The 18761-nt window shown below is 34.2% G+C and overlaps 1 protein-coding gene across 1 annotated transcript; it reads left to right on the top strand.

Moving 5' to 3' along the window:
* The first annotated feature begins 9492 nt into the window (after nt 1-9492).
* LOC104884222 (calcineurin B-like protein 10) lies at nt 9493-16501 on the top strand. The gene is made up of 9 exons (XM_010668835.4): nt 9493-9754; nt 9862-10045; nt 10144-10226; nt 13588-13647; nt 14480-14588; nt 14688-14740; nt 14822-14902; nt 15113-15225; nt 15750-16501. The coding sequence occupies exons 1-9, from the start codon at nt 9716-9718 to the stop codon at nt 15802-15804; spliced, it is 777 nt and encodes a 258-aa protein (XP_010667137.1). The 5' UTR covers nt 9493-9715; the 3' UTR covers nt 15805-16501.
* The last annotated feature ends 2260 nt before the right edge of the window (nt 16502-18761 follow it).

Below are 18761 nucleotides of genomic sequence, written 5' to 3'. Positions count from 1 at the left end.
GGGATTTTGGGTATTAGAAAAGTTAAAGTCAATAATATGGCTCTGCAGATGAAGCTTCTTTGAAAATTATCAAACTAAAAGATAATATATGGGTTAATTTGATTAAATAAGTATTTAGAATAGAAATGTAGTGATGGTAACATGGAATTTCTAATATTTTGGTGTCCTACCCCTCTTTCCATATAGAATAAAGATATTAGTCCTTTCTTTTTGGGATCTTTTGAACTTTCACGAGGTATATATAAATCATAAATCAGCTTTTTCAGTGTTCTTCGAATGTCCCTGTTTTTTCCAAAGTTAATTTTGCTTTTTTGTTGGGTATGGCTGAAGCAAACAACTTAGGGGAATATCTAGGTTGTCAAATTATATATTCTCGAGTTACAAAGAAATTTTTTGGGAAAGATTGCAGCAAGGTAACTAATCAGTTGTCTAAGTGGAAAACTAATTCTCTTTTTCAAACTGGTAGAACGGTTCTTATCCAAGCTAATTTGGTTACTAAAATCAATTATCAGATGCAAAGTTTTTATCTTCCTAAACCAATTCTCTCTAGTTTGAATAAGTTTTATAAGAATTTCTTTTGGAATAAAGATAATCTTAATAAAACTGCAATTTTGATTGGTTGGGACAGCATTTGTCTCCCTAAACAATATGGGGTTTTGGGTATTAGAAAAGTTGAAGTCAATAATGTGGCTCTGCATATGAAGCTTCTTTGAAAGTTATCAAACTAAAAGATAATTTATGGGTTAATTTGGTTAAAAAGAAGTATAGTAAATCTCAAGATATCCTTACTCATAAAGTTTCTCTAGTTGCGTCTTGGTAGTGGAGAAAGTTTATGTCTCTTAGGCCTCTGTGTAAAAAGGGTTTAAGATGGCAAGTTGAGAATGGTAGAGATATCAGGGTCTGGGATGATAATTGGGTGTTTCAATATCCCATTAGAATGGTGGTTAGTCCTCTCCCAGGTTCACAAGATCTTAGAGTCATCGAGTTTACTTATGAGTTTGGGGGTGGGATCGTAGCAACTTGGTTCTGTATTGCCCCTATTGTGTCTAGGATTTGTTCTACTTATGTACCTTTGTCTTCTCAATCCGACTCCCTTGTTTGGGTGTTGACAGAGGATGGTGAGAACTCTATTAAGACGGGGTCGCTTTTAGCCCATGGTACTTTTAATCCAAATTTTGAGAAGGGTGAGTTTGCTTGGTTGTGGAAGCTTCATGCTCCTCCTAAATTTAAGATGTTCTTATGGAAAGCATGTCATGATGGTCTCCCCCTCTAAGGATAGGCTTGAAAAATGTAAAGTTTTTGTTCTCCAACAATGTGTGTTATGTTGTACTGCTTCATAATCTATGTCTCATCTTTGCTTTGAGTGTTCTTTACTTTACATGTTTTCTCTTGCCTTCATGATTCTGATGCTTGGCCTATCCTCCATGGTAATATTAATTTCTCTGGCAACTTCTCTTTTCGATATTGGATTGAGGTTTGTCATTCAGCGCTTATTTCTGATGATATTTCTAAGTGTGCTTTTGTTTGGTGGTTTATTTGGTTTATTAGACATAAATTTATTTTATTGATGAGGGGTTTTTAGCTCACCGAGTTAGTTTGTTGATTAGCAATTTTTTTTGCTCAGTGGATTAAGATTGATTGAGAAGATGGGAACAGTATTGTTGTTTCCACCTTCACTATCAAAAAGCACATGTCTAAGGTTCCTAGATTAGGTCACAATCTTGTGTGGTCTCCCTTCTCCCGAATTATTGCAAGCTTAATTTTGATGGCTCTAAAGTGAGCAATGGTGGTGCCAAGTCTTTGGGGCCTCATATTTCCATTGTGCAAGTTGAGCCTTGGGCCCTTAGAAAAAGTGTTAAAGGAGCAATTTCTCTTGATATCTCGCATATTATTATTGAAGGAGATAACTTAGTTGTCATTAATTCTATGAAGAATTTCTGACATTCTGTGGGAGATTTTTAACAGTGTGAAAGATGCAGTTGTGGATTTCCTCAGTTCTAGGATTGTCAATTTCGTCAATTTTTTCGCGAAGCTAACAAGGCTATGGCTAAGAAGGCGCACGCCCACCCCTCTTTATTGTACTGGTTCCCCCCGTATTGTATGGATTTTTCCCTTATCATCCGAACGGATGTTTTAGGCTGGCCCCATACTAGGGTGTTAGTCCAAGTTTGTTTTCCTTATAAAAAAAATCATCAAAGAACTCGTTGTTGCCCAAATAAATCGTTGTTGGATTTGGATATGCTCTTAAATTATGTGATTAGGTAAAAGGATATATGTTTGCAATAGAAATTTTTTTAAAAAAAGCGTCTTGGGTGTAACATGTTACACCATAACTTATTATGTAATAACATCTCACACATGTCATTATTTTTTTGAGGGTACTATTTCATGTCATTATAACTGGCTTATAGGGCATTTTTTTAGCAAACTCAATTATGTGTCATTATTACTCATTTTTATGTAATTATTACTCAGTTTTATGTCATTTTTACTCAGATTTATGTCCCTTTTCAGTAAAATTATATCATTTTATCTTATTTCATTATTATTTGTAAACTCTTTACATACCATATAATTATGTCTCGTTTTTATGTCATTATTGGCGTATTATTTCATGTTATTATTGAGATGTCTCGTGTCATTTTGTTTATAAATTTGTTTCATTTAATTTACAAAAATCTTTCACGTCATTATAACTGACTTCATGACGTTTTTTAGTGAACTCGATTTTATGTCATTATTACTAACCTCTATGTCCTTATTACTTAGTTCTAGGTCATTTTTACTCAATTATGTGTCATTATAACTCATTTATATATTATTATTGAGCAAATTTGTATCATTTAAACATATTTTAATATTATTTGTCGATTCCTTATTAGTGTGTCACTATTACTCATTTATGTGTAATTATACCTAGGGATGGAAATCAAATCCGAATCCGATCCTAGTCCGCTCCGATCCGAAGGAAAAAATCTGAGTCGACTCCGACAAAAAAGTAATCTGACTCCGAGTCGGAGGAGAGTCGGAGTTGGATCTCATAAAATAATCCGAAATCCGAATCCGACTTTGAGTCAATCAATATCTTTTTCTTACTTATGTTAATATATTATTTATATATAATCTGACTTCGACTTTCAGCCAATTGTATTATATAGGATTTTCCCATTGAAGAAATGATGGTTAAAAATATTAGTAATATTTAGATTATTTGTACTATATAAGATTTTCATATGATGATTAGAATAAATTGTAATTATTAAATAATTGTATTATAGAAGACTATTTTATTTTAAAAAATTGGCAGAAAAATAAGTTGGATCGGGTTCCGAGTCGGATGTTCAGATTTTAAGTCAGATGTTCGGATTTTAAGTCGGATCGGAGTCAGAGTCGGAGGTTCGGATTTTAAGTCGGATTCGAGTTCGGATTTTTGGAGCCGGATATCGGACTCAGATTCAAAATTCGACTTCTTGTAGGGTCGGAGTTGGATTATGCATAATTCGGTCCAAGTCCGACCCGTTGTCATTCCTAATTATACCTCATTTTTATATCATTACTGAGCAAACTTGTATCATTTTAATTATTTTGATATTATTTGTCGGTTTCTTATTTATGTGTCATTGTTACTCATTTCAGTGTCATTATAACTTATTTCTATGTCATTATTGAGCAAACTAGTATCATTTAAACCTATTTCAATATTATTTGTCGATTCCTTAATTTTGTGTCATTATAACTCATTTTTATGTCATTATTGAGTAAACTTGTATCATTTAAACCTATTTTGATATATTTGTCAATTCCTTATTTTTGTGTCATTATTACTCATTTCTATGTCATTAGTACTTAGATTTATGTCATTTTTCACCAAACTTGTATCATTTTTTCCTATTTTGTTAATACATCCAACTTCCTAAATGATATATCATCATTACTCATTTTAGTGTTTTTATTACTCATTTTTATGCCATTATTTAATTTACATAATTCATATCATTTGGGGTTGTCTCATGTCATTTTGTATAAATTTATTTAATGTGATTTATAGAATTCTTTTATGTCATTATTTCTAACTTTTATGACGTTTTTCAGCAAACTTATATCATTTTTGAGTTAAGATATTGATTATGTAGAAAAATATGAAAAGGAGGAGAGAGAAAATTGTAACCAAAACTCAAAACTTTGATATCAATAAAACCTTTGAAATTGTTCCTATAATCTCTCTCTCCTAAATCTCGTTCATTGCATGACAATCTCAACTCAATCAGTGATAACAATCCATAACTTCAGTTGATAGTTTCTCTCTCCTTCTCCTTCACTCTGCCTCCTCTTCACACCACCACAACACCACGCCACCAGAGAGCACCGACGACTAGCGAACATGAGCCACCAGCGAGCACCAGCGCATGACGCCTTTGGCTTGGTTATGAGATCCGCCGAGCGAGCGCCGACCATGGAAGGAGGACATCAATTAATGTCGAAATCAATCATCGAAATCGATTTCCATAACTAATTTTGAAAATTATTTTCAAAATCAATTTCAGGAGCATTCTATTTGCTATTTGCAATGATTTACAACGATCTCGAAATTAACAGCTACTTGTGGTTCTATTTGCATTCCATTTGCAACGATTTCGAAATTCAGGTTCGATTGCAGTTGATTTTGTTTAATTTTACGAACAAATCTCGAAAAATGTGGTTCTACTCCATTTGATTTGTGGTCAGTTCGTTCAATTTCTAACCCTAAAAAATGGAAAGAACCTAGGTTGTCGGATTTACATGCTCATAGTCGGCGCTTGATTTCGCCATTGATGGTGTTTGTTAGTGAGTTTCATCTTGGGACTTTTATGGAGAAATGGAATTGAAGAAGGTGGAGAGAAACGAAGAGAGATCTCTAATTTAGTATTAAAGTTGATTTCACACGTGTGAGGTAACTGTTATACAGGTTATGGTGCAACAGTTACACCCATGACTTTGTAATTTACAGAAATTGTAGGTATAAGTTGCTACTTAGATGACGATTTGAGATAATAAGTAGCTACCTCAATCAGCGCCTTTGCCCATGTAAATCACTAACTAAGATAGGCACGCAACAATCTCTCTTCCCAAACGCTATTTTAGTTTGTGATGTCATGATGTGCATTCAATCAAGAAAACAAATGCAAAGTCTTTATTGTACAAGGTACACAAGTTTCCATCCAAATTTCTATGCACGTGGGATTATTCATTTATTTTTGGGAAATTTCCTCAGAGAACTCTGAGGTTTGACGTAATTGTCAAATTACTCATCATATTTGAGAATTTCTCAGACACCCCCTGACGTTTGTGTTTGGGTTCACCCTTACATGAGGGAAACCCTAATGCTGTTTTTTTTCTCCCCTCTCCATCTCCATCTTCTTCATCTCTTCTCCCACCATCCTCCATTAATGACATTGTAAACTTTCATTTTTTTTTCTCCTCCCCATCTTCATCTTCCTAAATTCTAATTTAGATAAAATATATCTTCATTGTCCAGCAACAGTGCACGCGACGACAACATTAATGTTGCGGCAACACCACCAACCTACGAACACCCGCAGAAGTGAGGCGAAGCTCAGGTGAGTTAGGGGAAAACGCGGCTAGCTTTTATCTTTAATTTTCGAGGAGAGAGAAAAGCTTAACCCACAAACCACAAATTATGTATTGCGGAGACGAAAATTGCATTCCATTGGGCTCATTTTCTCTAAATCAAATTTTAGTTGGGCTCGCTGGGTTCTTGCTTCAATTAATTGATGTTTAATGGTTCTAATTTTGTAGTTAGTTTTTTTTCCCTTTTCGTTGTTTTTCTTTTCTTCTCGTTTGGGGTTTAGCCCCTTCACCAAAAAAAAAAAACTGCGGATGAGAGAGAAAAACTGGAAAGAATTGGCGGAAGAAGTTGAAGATGATTTTAATTTTTCGAATTTAGGAAGATGAAGATGGAGAGGAGAATGAGAAAATTGAAGGTTTAGAATGTCATTAATGGAGGTTGGTGGGAGAAGAGATGAAGAAGATGAAGATGGAGAGGGGAGAGAAAAAAAACTCTAACAACGTTAGGGTTCCGTCGTTAGTAAGAGCATCTACAATGGGGTGGGTTGGTCTTAGTTGGTCTTTAAGTTTTTTTTTCTCTCTCCTTTCCTCCTTTACACCTCACATCCCACTAAAACTCTCACCAACTCATTTTTTTTGTCACAATGGCTTGGTTGGTCTTACTTGGTTTTTCTATTTCTCTTTCCTACTTTTATCAAACCCCACAATATTCTCTCTTCTTCTACTTGTATTTTTATATGAAATAGATGATTTCAATTAATAAAAGCTAATTAGTTTACGTTAAATTAAATTACGTTAACTTGATATTATAAATTAAAAAAAAGAACACGTTACATAAGATGGATAATTTGAAAAACAAACATACATGAATTTTGTGGGTGGTTTGGATTAATCTGGGAGTAATTAGGATTATTTGAATCCATAATATTAGCTTAGTATAAGTAATATTAGGTATGAGAGAGTAATTAGAAAAAAATAGGTTGGGAAGAAATTTGGTAAAATATATGAAATTTGGACTCAATTTGTAGATAAAAATATTTTATAACCATTATTGTAATTTTTTTTAAAAAAAATAATAAGCTGATTTTTTTTATTAACATTATAAAAGTTAACATTGTAAAGATAACAGTTGAAAATCAGATGGGAGGAAAGAGTTTTGCAGCTCCTCAACACGTGGCACGTTGCAACTTGCTGCTCAGTGGGCCTCTGACGCGTGCCAGGGCCATTGACAGCAAGCCTGGCGCATTGGGCCCAACAGTGAGTAATGTGAAGCGTTTTGTGCGCTTGCTTCACTCTTTCTTCCTCCTTTCCCTTCCCAGTGATGCGTTTCACAGTGGGCCAACATTTTTCTTTTGGGAGCTGTTTTCCCACGCGTCAGTCCACTATGTCTCTTGTGCACTCCATCCGATGCTCATTTGGTCTGGAAATCAAGACCAACCAGCCCAAAGGGCCAAGTGCCCCAATGACAAAACCAACCAAAGCTAGTTTTACTATTTCCTAGACCAAGCCAAGACCCACCCATTGCTCATGCTCTAAGGGTATCTTGAACCCAAACGCAAACTTTAGGGGTATGTGAGGAATTTCCCAAATGTGAGAGGTAATTTAAAATTTACGTCAAACCTCAAAGATACATGAGGAAAATTTCTTTTATTTATTTATATGGATCCTACTATTTTTTTTATTTATTTAGTAAAAATCCACTAGCACTTTCCAATCTATTTCTCCCCACCTCTCATTTAAACTCTATCAGTCTATCCTTCATTATAGCAAAGTTCATCTACTTCCATGGCCCATTGGTTACTACCACTCCTCATTAATAGCAAAAAAAAATAAAAATCACTCCTCATTAGTCTTTATGTAAGTCATAAGAAATTAAATGTTGTATGTCATGTGTCATTTTTCCCTTTTCCGCATCATATTCATGTCATTCTCATATATTAAAAGACAAATACAAATAATGTCAATGTAAAATTTGACCCACAACCTAAGTATGGAAGATTGAGATTTATTCACCACCCACTACACTCTTATTGCTTATTTTATCAATTTTACTGATGATTATAAATTTTAAATTGTAACCAAATTAAGAGTTAAGTTCCAAAGCTTTTAAATTCATATTATGAATAAAAATGATGACTTATTTACTTTTTAACTTGACATATTTTGGTATAAATGATAGTAATTTTCTTGAACTATTAAATCGTAACATAATATATTGTCTGTGGATCTCCTGATTTAAAAACAAGTTACCTTATCAAATAAAGTGATATGAACTTTTCATACTGATATTTTGATTGGAAATTTTCATCTTGACCTTTTAAGTTATCTTATAAAAGATAAACTAATTCTTGTCCCGAGCGACACGTCCCGGATTATCTACCAACGTGCATTTGAAATATTCAAAAATAGAAATAGTATCTTGTTTTTAAATGACTTTTTCCCTCACAAAGACCAACATGAGTAGGGGTGTGCACCGGTCCAGGACCGATGGATTGGAATCTGCCTTTTTCTCGAACCGGAATTGGACCGGAAATATCGGCCTTGCACCGGTTGGACCGAAATCTATATATATTTTTTTAAAAAAATCTTTTTGTGTTTTATTTAAATATATTTATAAATTAGATATATTAAAAATTAATATTTTAATTACAATAATCCTAAAGTAATAAGTAGTAGGTTTTAAATTTCTAACTTTCTACCTTTTTAAACTTTTTTTAACATATAAACTTTTTTTACGAAAATAATAGAAATTTCGGTCTAACCGGTTTGAACCAAAATTTCCAGGTTTGGATCGGACCGGGCTGGAAACCTAGAATCAGGAATTTTTGTTGACCGAGGACCATTCCAGTCCGGTACGGTCCAAATTTCGGTCCGATCTAGTCCAAATTCCGGTCCTAACCGGTTTCTGCACACCCCTAAACATGAGTATTGTAACGTAGTTGGTTAGTGCATTAGCATATCAAATTAGAGGTCATGGGTTGAGTCTTGAAACACACATTTTGATTGCTTAATGTCTCCTTTGATTGTATGGGGGAGGGGAAAGTACACGTGACAGTATGAAATTTGTTTGTTTTGAATTTCAGATATTTATATCGATGTTGTTGTAAATATTGAATTAATGATATTTTTCATATCCCTTTACAAGAAGTAAAAAAGATAAAAGAAACTCTTATATAAAGGTGTCAAACATTGACACAACTCGTCAACTCGACCCAAACCTAACAATAAATTGAAGAATTTCAGTTATTGTCTTCATTAAATTTAGGATGTAAGTTGACCAGAACGATAAGAACTACTTCCTCCATTTCTTAATAAGTGCAACATAGAGAAATCGGGGGAATACCAAGGAATGTAGAGAGAGAAAGTTGGGACAACAATAAAGTATAATTCAAGTGATGAAACAAAAAAGTTGTGGTCCACTCTTGCTTTTAGGTGGCATATTTGTAATAATATTGAACTTTTTTTTTACCATTTTGAGCTTGGTTGCACTTATTGTGACTATTCCAAATAAGGGAAATGTTGCACTTATTAAGAAACGGAGGTAGTATTATATTTCAGATTGAGTTAGGATTGAACTTCAAAAAACAAATCGGATTCAATGAACCATTTAACAATATGACTATTATTATGAGTGTTTCTATTAACTAATTTTATTTATTCTTTCATTATATTTGTCCCATCTAGGCATATTATTCGTCTATAAAAGACGACCAAAAAAATTACGAATTAATATTATTTCATTATTTGCATGAAACTGATAAACAAGTAAATAAACATATTAAATAGCTAGTCAAATACGATATGAGCATCTCTAAATCGTGTCGAGATTCTCTAAAATTTCAAAATAACTCTATACGATTCTTCCGATTCAAAGAGAATATGAAATCGATTCTCTCACCCAATTTGTCAAATTAAAAAAAAAAAACTCATGTACTAATAGGTAAGCAAATCAAATCAATCACATGACACATGGTCCTCATAGTTCCGGGACCCTCAAGTTATCAAGCTCTTCTCCAACTACTTATCTTAATTTCACATTTCTCATAATAATGCATTCAAATAACAACCTCGCCATTTTTGATGTTAACTCTTCTGCAACACAAAATCATTCTCTAAATACTCTATTCCTCATGAATTTCTTCATATCACAATGTCTTTCTCCAACAGTAGTAGTAGCAGTTCATCTTCAGTAAATTCCTCTTTCTTTCTCTCTCTCTCTCTTCCATTATTTCCGAAAAATCATTATTATTCTATGAATTCATTCTGACTACATACATATGAACAAATTTCTCGCAGATTTTGAGTTTTTTAACTGTCGGTGAGAGATTTTGTTCGGTGCTAGTACCGTTTATCGCAGTCATTGAAACACTCGTGTTTGCTGTTGCGCATTGTTTTGAATTAGATCCTCAGAATAAGAAGAAGAAGAAAAGTCAGTTTTCTTACGACGATTTCGCTCGATTCGCTGATGAATCTCCTCCATGTAAACGCAATGATAATTTCTTCAATTTTGAGTATTTAGGAGTTTTGTTTTGAATTTTTTTGAATTTTTTTTGGTGTTTTTGTTTGATTTATTTGCAGTTACAGTTAATGAAGTGGAGGCATTGTATGAATTGTTCAAAAAATTGAGTTGCTCTATTGTTGATGATGGCTTAATTCACAAGGTAAATTTCTTCATTAGATTCTTCTTTCTTTCTTTTTATTTTCCTGTATTGTCAATTTTGTCAGCATATCTGGTATTAGCTGTTATTGCGTGTTTGAATGAGGTTCTGTACAAAGATTTAGCTCAGCTTGAAAATTATTGGATGAATAAAATGACCAAACTACAGAATAAAATAATAAAAAGAAGGTAGAAAAGTAAAAATATAGTTTGTCATTATGATAATGTATGGAACTGAAATTGAGCGTAGGAAGGGATACTTGTAGATTGAATTGTTAATATACTCATAAGGAAAGCATGGGATAAGACTGAGTGGGTGACTTTATTTTTTAATTGCATAGTTTATTATACTGTTTATTATACAAATTACAAGATAGTTTATTACAAGTAGTTTGTATAAGTTTGATTTATATGAATCTACAAGTTAGCTAATAGTAATAAGGATTAGTATGATTCAACTGTTTCAATTCCTTTTCGGCGGCCTGTATGTGGATTATATTATACAATTATCATACGAACAAGGTGTAGTTCTAGTAAGATTCCCCTTGATGGTGTAGTTACATCATATTGTGAGCCATTAAAATGTTTTATGACTAGATAGGGAGCTGTCAGTCACACCTTGATGATAAGATTATCCAATGGGTAGGATATCAAAATCTTTCCATGGTTTTCTCAGGAAATGATGACTCTTGACTCCACTCGGTTATAGGCCTTACCAAACTATAATCTCCCTTAATTCCTCACGTCATAGTAATTGTCAACGTCTATAATTGTATAATAGTAGATGAATATTCCTGGGACAAATTCATTTTCATTTTCATATTTTGTCTTGGGCAAAATAGTTGTAACTTTTAAGGCAGTTTGATACAGCCTTAGATATCATAATTCATAGTGGGTTGTATGTTATTTGTTTGTCCCTCTTTAAACTGAGAACGAGGTGTGCATGGTTAACTTGTGCACAACCGCGAAAAAGCTTATTCAAACATAAAAGTTCTGTCACCTTGTAGTTTGATCAGTATTATTACTATTCTAATGATTACATTACGTTTTGTAGATATTGTAACATTTTCAAAAAAGTTACAAGATGAGATTCAACTTTCCATTTTTTGTGAAAGTTTTCGGAGAGTCATAAACGATAGTTGTTTGATGCTTTATTGTAATTTTCATATGCTACAGGGGCTTGCTTCTCTTGTTTGCCTACTATTCTTGTGGTACTTGATGCATCTCATCAGAGTTTCTTGATGTTTCAAAAATTTGGGAACTCAGAATCTTGAGACATGGGAAACCTTTTCCATAATTGACTTGCAAGTTCATCCACATTATTGGACTTGTTAAAAATCGAGTGGCCCAGGAACCCGACCTGATTTTATGGGCCCGAATAAGCTTTGTCAGCTCGAACAGACATAATCCCGTTTGACCCGAATATGAAAAATACGTAAAATAGTGGGTTTTGAACAGGTTTGGTCACAGGCCAAAAGTGGTTCTTCTATAAAATATTTACTACATAATATAACAGGTAAAAGTGGGTGAATGTAAATGGTAGAAACAGAAGAAAAAAACTTTTATCTTCTTGAATCATATAGCAAAAGCACCACTCCTTTCTCTCTCATCTTTCTCTACCTCTAGTTTACCCTTCATGCAACCAGAATTTTTCGGTTAATTGAAATATTTCTAGTATGTGGAGTTGATCAGGTTTGCTGTTACCCTACCCCAACTTACTTTGGTCAGGTTTGGTGGCCTCTTTTCTACGATTTGGGGATGTGGTTCATTTCTTTGCTCTCTTTTTGGACTGTAAGTTTCTCTAGCCCAGTTTTAGGGGCTTGGGCACCTTTTTTGGCCTCAATTAGGGATGCTTATCGGTCGAGCCATGCTCGAACTCTGGTCTGCTCGGCTTGTGTCCGTTTAAATTTATTCGAGCTTGAGCTGAGCTTGAAGCTTAACGAGCTGAGATTTGACCAAATTTAAACTAGCCGAGCTCGAATTGTTCACGAACAGGATTGACTCTTTATCACCCCTAGTTTTTACATGTTTTCTTTGTTTTTCCTTTTTTAATATTTGAGATTTATAGGTTTTATTTTAGACAATGAAACTATTAACTTTATATTGTATGAAATCTAGGATAATATATTTACGTATATATATAAATATATTTTTTTCCATATAAAAGTATAATCGAGCCTGTTCACGAGCTTTCGAGCTGAGCTCAGCTCGTTCAAGTCTCGAGCCGATTCCGAATCCAAGCCGAGCCACCATTGGCGGGAATGTAAATTGTAACGATGTAATGTATATGTGTGGTTTTTGTCGATCAATATCTGAAAAAGAAGAGGACAAAAGAAGGTTGCACACTCAAATTTTAACGTTCTCCAACCAAAGTTTTGGGTTAAGATTGGGGGTGACTATTTTAGGGTTAGGGTTGGGCTTTTTTGACTTGTAACTAATCATAAAGTGACTCGACCTGACTTTACTGATTTTATTGACCGGTTTTCTCAAAATGAATCTTTGTTGAAACCCATTGAAAGCCCACTTGTGAGTGTCCCACATTGGAGAAAGAGGAGAATTGTTACACTTTATAAGGTAGAGGGATTACTCCTACTATCACCAATTTGTTTTAGTATGGAACCTCCTTTGGGCTTATAGAGTGGACCAAATCTCTTCTCCTCCTTGTTCGGGTCACCCAGGCTCGTTTCGTATTGTTTCTAAATTTAACATGGTATCAGAGCCTGGGTTGCGGGTCTCGTCTCAACTGGGTATTTGACCGCTATTGGATAAGGATTTACCTCGATAGGATGTCGACCCCCTAAGAGGATTATTGCTTTGACCTTTCCAGTTAGCTCTGAATTTCGAAGGACACTCACAAGTAAGGGGTGTGTTGAAAACCATTGAAAGTCCGCTTGTGAGTGTCCCACATTGGAGAAAGATGAGAGATTGTTACACTTTATGAGGTAGAGGAGTTACTCCTACTATCACCAATTGGTTTTAGTATGGAACCTCCTTTGAGCTTATAGAGTGGACCAAATCTCTCCTCCTCCTTGTTCGGGTCACTCAGACCCGTTTCATATTGTTTCTAAATTTAATAATCTTTGAAGTGTCAAAAGTCTCGTTTTTCTATCTAACGGTCTCTAAGTCTCTATAAATGAACACAAATGACCTCCAATGCCTTCCTAATTTGTAAATTATTGCTAATTACAGGCAAACAAATTTTGATTTTTACGCAAAATGATTTGATTTTTTAGTTTAGAATTTACTTTTTCACGTTTCCTCGTCATTTTAGAATTGCGTTATCAGATCCCTTTCTACTTCTATTGTTTCTCCATGCAATATATCTGATGGATTGTTTTGATTGTTTGGTTGTAAATGATATGCAGGAGGAACTGCAGTTGGGACTTTTCACAAGTCCCTTGAGTGGAAATCTTTTCTTGGATCGGGTAAAATATCCTTTTAATTGCCTGTTCACCTTAAAAGTGGATGCAACAACTTCGTATTGTTTGTAACTTATGTCAATTAATGGTGTGGCAAAAGGAGAGTAGGCCTGTAAAGAAGTGTTATTTTTCGATAATATTCATGTAATAGTCCACATATAGATGAGGAATTGCTTTTTGAGTGATTATTCATGTGTTTTGGATTAGTTGAACCAGAATCAATTTTTTTTTTTTTTTTTTTTGTTTGTTTAGGAAAAAGTTGCAGAAACAATTAAACCATATTGGGTAGATCCCAAGTCTGGGATTTGGCCTTTACCACTGGATTTGGCCTTTATCACTGGATTTGGCTGTCTTTTGAAATATCATTTATCTAATACTTCTTAATTAGAGTAGAAGTTGATTATTGATGTAGAAACCAGCCAACACTCAGTTTTGGCTTTCCTGTTTCCAGATATGCTTTTTCTGGATTTGCTGTCTGGATGTGTCTCGATAAAATTAGATTAAGCCTTGTGATGTCACTGCAACAAAGGGAGTAAGCTGGTTCTGGAAGAATTTAATGCAAGTAGTGAAGGCTGTTGGGTGTCTCTCGCTGGGTGGGGTCTTTATAGAAAACATAGAAAGGGAGAGAGGTAAAGCTAAGTTGCAAGATGGTGGTGGGCGTGTCCCTCTGAGTGTATCTCTTCTCTTATTTTGGGTTCAAGTGGGGGGGGGGGGTAAGAGGGGGGAGGGGGAGATGGTGGCCTGATGGGTAGCCAGTTGTCGGCTCCTACCGGCTAAAATTATCTATTGAGCTGAATGATGACTCAAGCTGTGGTCAACTGCTACATTGGTTTTGCAGGTCTTTGATCTATTTGATGAAAAAAAGAATGGTGTCATTGAGTTCGAGGAATTTATTCATGCTCTACGCGTGTTTCACCCCTATGCACCTGTTGATGATAAAATTAATTGTAACTTTCTTCCCCATCCTGTTCCAGTTTCAGTAGATATGCCCTTTTTATTTTAACCAGTTCCTCATCTAATCTATTATTCTAATCTACTTGTTCCAGTTGCGTTTAAGTTGTATGATTTGGGACAAACTGGTTTTATTGAGCGTGAGGAAGTAAGTCTTACTCTGTATTTCGGTATTTGCTGCTCGTATTTAGCATCGGTGAATGCAAATTATGACAGATGTCTGCTTCAGGTTAAGCAAATGGTAATAGCCATTTTATCAGAATCAAGGTTGGATTTACCAGACGAACTCCTGGAGTCTGTCATTGACAAGGTAAGTTTGCTTAGCAATAGATCTTAAATGCGCTGCTTTTTTCATCTGAAACTTAAAAATTCTAGATAGACAAATTTTGATCTTGCATAGATGTGTGTTCTACTAACTTGCATGCATCCCGAAGTTACATGCCTCACAAATACTCCATAGTTTTTGAGCTACATGCTTTTGACTCGAAACTGATATGTTTAAAAAAATATCATTCATCAGACGTTTGCTGATGCTGATGCTGATAGAGATGGTAAAATCTGCATTGAAGAGTGGAAGGCTTTTGCTCTTCTTAATCCTAGCCTCTTGAAGATGATGAGTATTCCTTATCTGAAGTATGTCATTTTGCCTGTGACCCCTCCTGAATCGCCTTCATTTCTGTTGTACTTTTTTCTGCTGAGCAACTATATTTTCCTTTGGGTTTATGTATGATCTTGAGGATAACATACCTTTTGATAACTGATTTTTGGCTCTCATTATTTTGGTGATATCATACCTTGTTTTGTTTAGCAATGCCTTGAGTAATATTAATATCAAAATCATTCTTCTTTCTAGACAATCTTTGCCACCTAGAATGCTATATCGTACTGGTACTACACAATGGGATATTCTCTTTTTCATGGTCTGGGATACAGACTGCAAATACTAATCTGTCAAAATGAACTCCAATTGTCCCAATAGAAATGATCTGTGTAATGATGGGTCAAACAAATGTCTTAAATCATGTTAGATAGTATCAAATACGTCTCTCCTGCCTGTCATTTATTGGTATAAGAAGGTTTTTAAAATTTTTAGATTTTAGAGTAATTATAATTCAGTCAGTATGTTGAAAGTCTTGTTTTTTGTTTATATATTCTAGGGATATAACTACATGTTTCCCGAGTTTTATTTTCAACACCGAGGTTGAAGAATGACCAAATGAGCAATGTTTTTACGGGGAAAGATGGAGAGCATAAGCGTTCCTGGTAAACATGCATGGTTCTGGTAGTCACTGTGGCAAAGATTTCTGCTCTTGGAGGAGCCTGCAGATTGTAAGGCTCTTAAGTGCAATGAGGAGCAACCACACTTCATCAACTTTCCATGCAAACCTATAATATTTATTTTTATAGGGCTTGAGATGTCTTCTGATCTACGGCAAGGACTTCTGGCTCATTTGGGAGAAGGTAATCAACAATGTCAATGATTTTATTTGTAAACTTGCAAGAAAAGTCTCATGTCAATGTCATGAATGGAGTATGGAACTCCAACTTCTAACACGTATTTTTCTTGACACATTTCCATTATTACTCAATGCTACATCTAAGGTGTTCATGAATAATAATGGAAAGTTAAAAGAAAAACAAGATATTTGAGCGAAAACAAGCATTATCAATTTATCATGGACATCATCTTATATTTTCTCTAACAAAGGTACATATATATTCAAATCATTGTTCACACAATTTATTACCAGTACTAGCTTGTACCATGGTCCATGCAAAATAGGCATGAGGCCCTAGTTTATGACATTACTTGTAATATCCGTAGTTTCTGCTCATCCAATAGATGGGTCATGGATATGTATTGTCAATTTTTTTCATTGATTCAGTTATAACAAATGTATTATCTTCATTTTTTACAAACTAACTAGTATTTGGGGCTAGGCTTTGCCCCAGATTGCTATTGTTTTCTGAACTTGATATGTATTTTTTCAATTCCCATTAAAATATATTAAACAAAACTTAACATTTAAACTATACAAATATAATAATGTGGATACTGAAAGCACGATTGAAAGTTGGTTGAGATGGTAATTGTATCATGTATAATAGCGAGAGGTCACAGCCTCACAGGTTCAAACCATGCCTGCCTTTTAATATATTTGTATAGATTCTCAAGGCAAGTGGACACTCTAATGTAAGAAGCATGCGAAGATTGCAAACATTTATGTACCTCTAATTGTTGTTATCTCTGTTTCGTTCTCGTCTACCATCATTTAACTTGATGTGGTGTTTTGATCAGCATATCAATACCATTGCGAATTACATAAATATTGTCGTGGCATGTATATAATGTTTGTCATTTGTCATATCTACCTGTGATTAAGTTTACAATGGGCTTGAATTTGTAAACTTCTGATAAATTATTCTTTTGGTGCTACACTTTAATACTCCTGTACTCGAATTGCCGAATGCGGGTGGGAAGCGGCGCAAATGGTTTCATATTCATTGGCCGATGTTGACGGCTATTTGTGAAGTATTAAACTCCTACTTGATCGGTTTCAACTTTAAAGTAATGTCGGTATCATCATCATCATCATCATCATCATATCACTATGAAGTATGAAGCATGTGACTGCTATTAGTGATAAGTTTACTTTCTTTGTGTCAACAAACATAACTACAATACTGCATTAGTGTTAAAAAAACTCAAAATAGCCAGTTGAGCTGTTTCAGAGCTGGACAAATGGGACCCTTCTTCGTAAGAGTATATTAATAATTTGAACCCTAGTATGAGTAGTATCGTTCTCCGTCTCTACTCTCTCGTCTCTCTCCACCACAAGTCCACAAGTCTTCTTATTTTCAATTTGTACACTGCTACTTCCTCTTTTCTATTTTTGCAACAATTATTATTTTGAATAGTTTTATATTTATTATAACAATTTTACTTTTGATATAAAAATAATTCTAATAGATATCCTTACTTTATCTTATTAAAATTCTCATTAATTATTCACCAAACGGCCAATCCACCTTTTCTTGTTAGGGATACTTTTACTTTATTAAGTGATCATTTCTCTTTCATACTGTAGTAAATTAAAGGATACCTTTATGCTTAGTTATCCACCTTTTTCATTTTCTTAAAACCATGTCCTAACCCATTGTTGCAATAGAAAAAGAACGGTGATAGTATTTATTTTAAAAATTAGAATCGATGGCTACAGATAGATCAGGTCATAGGTGAACAATTTGGGTTGATAGAAACACCAAATGTGGATCTTAATTTATTTTTAGAGGAAAAAGAGAGATACTATCAAAATCATCAAGATCTATATGTCACATAGATATATTCATTACTATTTTTTGCTCATTTAAAACTTTCTTCGTTCTACTGTTTTGCTCATTTGATTTCTTCTAAATTAGAATGAGTAAGGAATGGTCTGAATATCATGCTTTCTGAATTACTGCACACACAAAAGTTGTCATTTAGAAAGGAATGGTCTTATTATCATGCTTACTGAATTACTGTACACACAAAAGTTGTAGATATATCTAGGCTATGGGATAACCTAGCTCTCCTTGGCCTATTTGCTTGAAAACGATACTTCTTAGCTTGTAGTGCAGTAGGAGCCTTTCACTTATTTTTGATTTTGGAAGCAACTGACATCCGAGTGCTGGAAATAGTTTGGACGAGGCAAACAAAACACCGCCGCTTGGAGTATAGTTCTTCCCATTGCTGACACAACTGTTGTTCCAACTTGCAACATAAACATTTCATATCCGCATAACTTTGACCATTAATACTTTCAATTATCTATAAGTAATAATTATATAAAATATTATATTTTAAAAGTGTACATCAAGATATATCTAACAAGATTTCAAAAGACTATGTCTAGCCTTTTATATTAATCAATAATCATAGTAAATGATTAAAGAGAGATCGTACATGAATGATGTAAAAGTCTATATTGGTACAAGGAAGTAGCTTCTAGCTAGTTCTCAAGGACAAAATTGTTACCGGAGGATAAAGAAAGACTTGTGCTTTGCGATAAATTCTTTCATCTTTTATTCTTGTTCTGCTTAATTTTTGTACCTGGATGAAGACTGCTATTCGAATTAGCAGTTCACTTAGACCAGAATTGATCTAATTAGAATAAAATCACTAGTTT

The sequence above is a fragment of the Beta vulgaris genome, chromosome 2, assembly GCF_026745355.1.
Source record: "Beta vulgaris subsp. vulgaris cultivar EL10 chromosome 2, EL10.2, whole genome shotgun sequence".
NCBI lineage: Eukaryota > Viridiplantae > Streptophyta > Magnoliopsida > Caryophyllales > Amaranthaceae > Beta > Beta vulgaris.
This window is presented reverse-complemented; position numbering and strand designations above follow the sequence as displayed.

Coding starts and splice junctions, on each gene's coding strand:
- LOC104884222 (XM_010668835.4), top strand. CDS start 9,716: ATGTCTTTCTCCAACAGTAGTAGTAGCAGTTCATCTTCA. Junction 14,589..14,687: donor TGTTGATGATAAAATTAATT/GTAACTTTCTTC, acceptor TACTTGTTCCAG/TTGCGTTTAAGTTGTATGAT. Junction 14,741..14,821: donor GTTTTATTGAGCGTGAGGAA/GTAAGTCTTACT, acceptor TGTCTGCTTCAG/GTTAAGCAAATGGTAATAGC.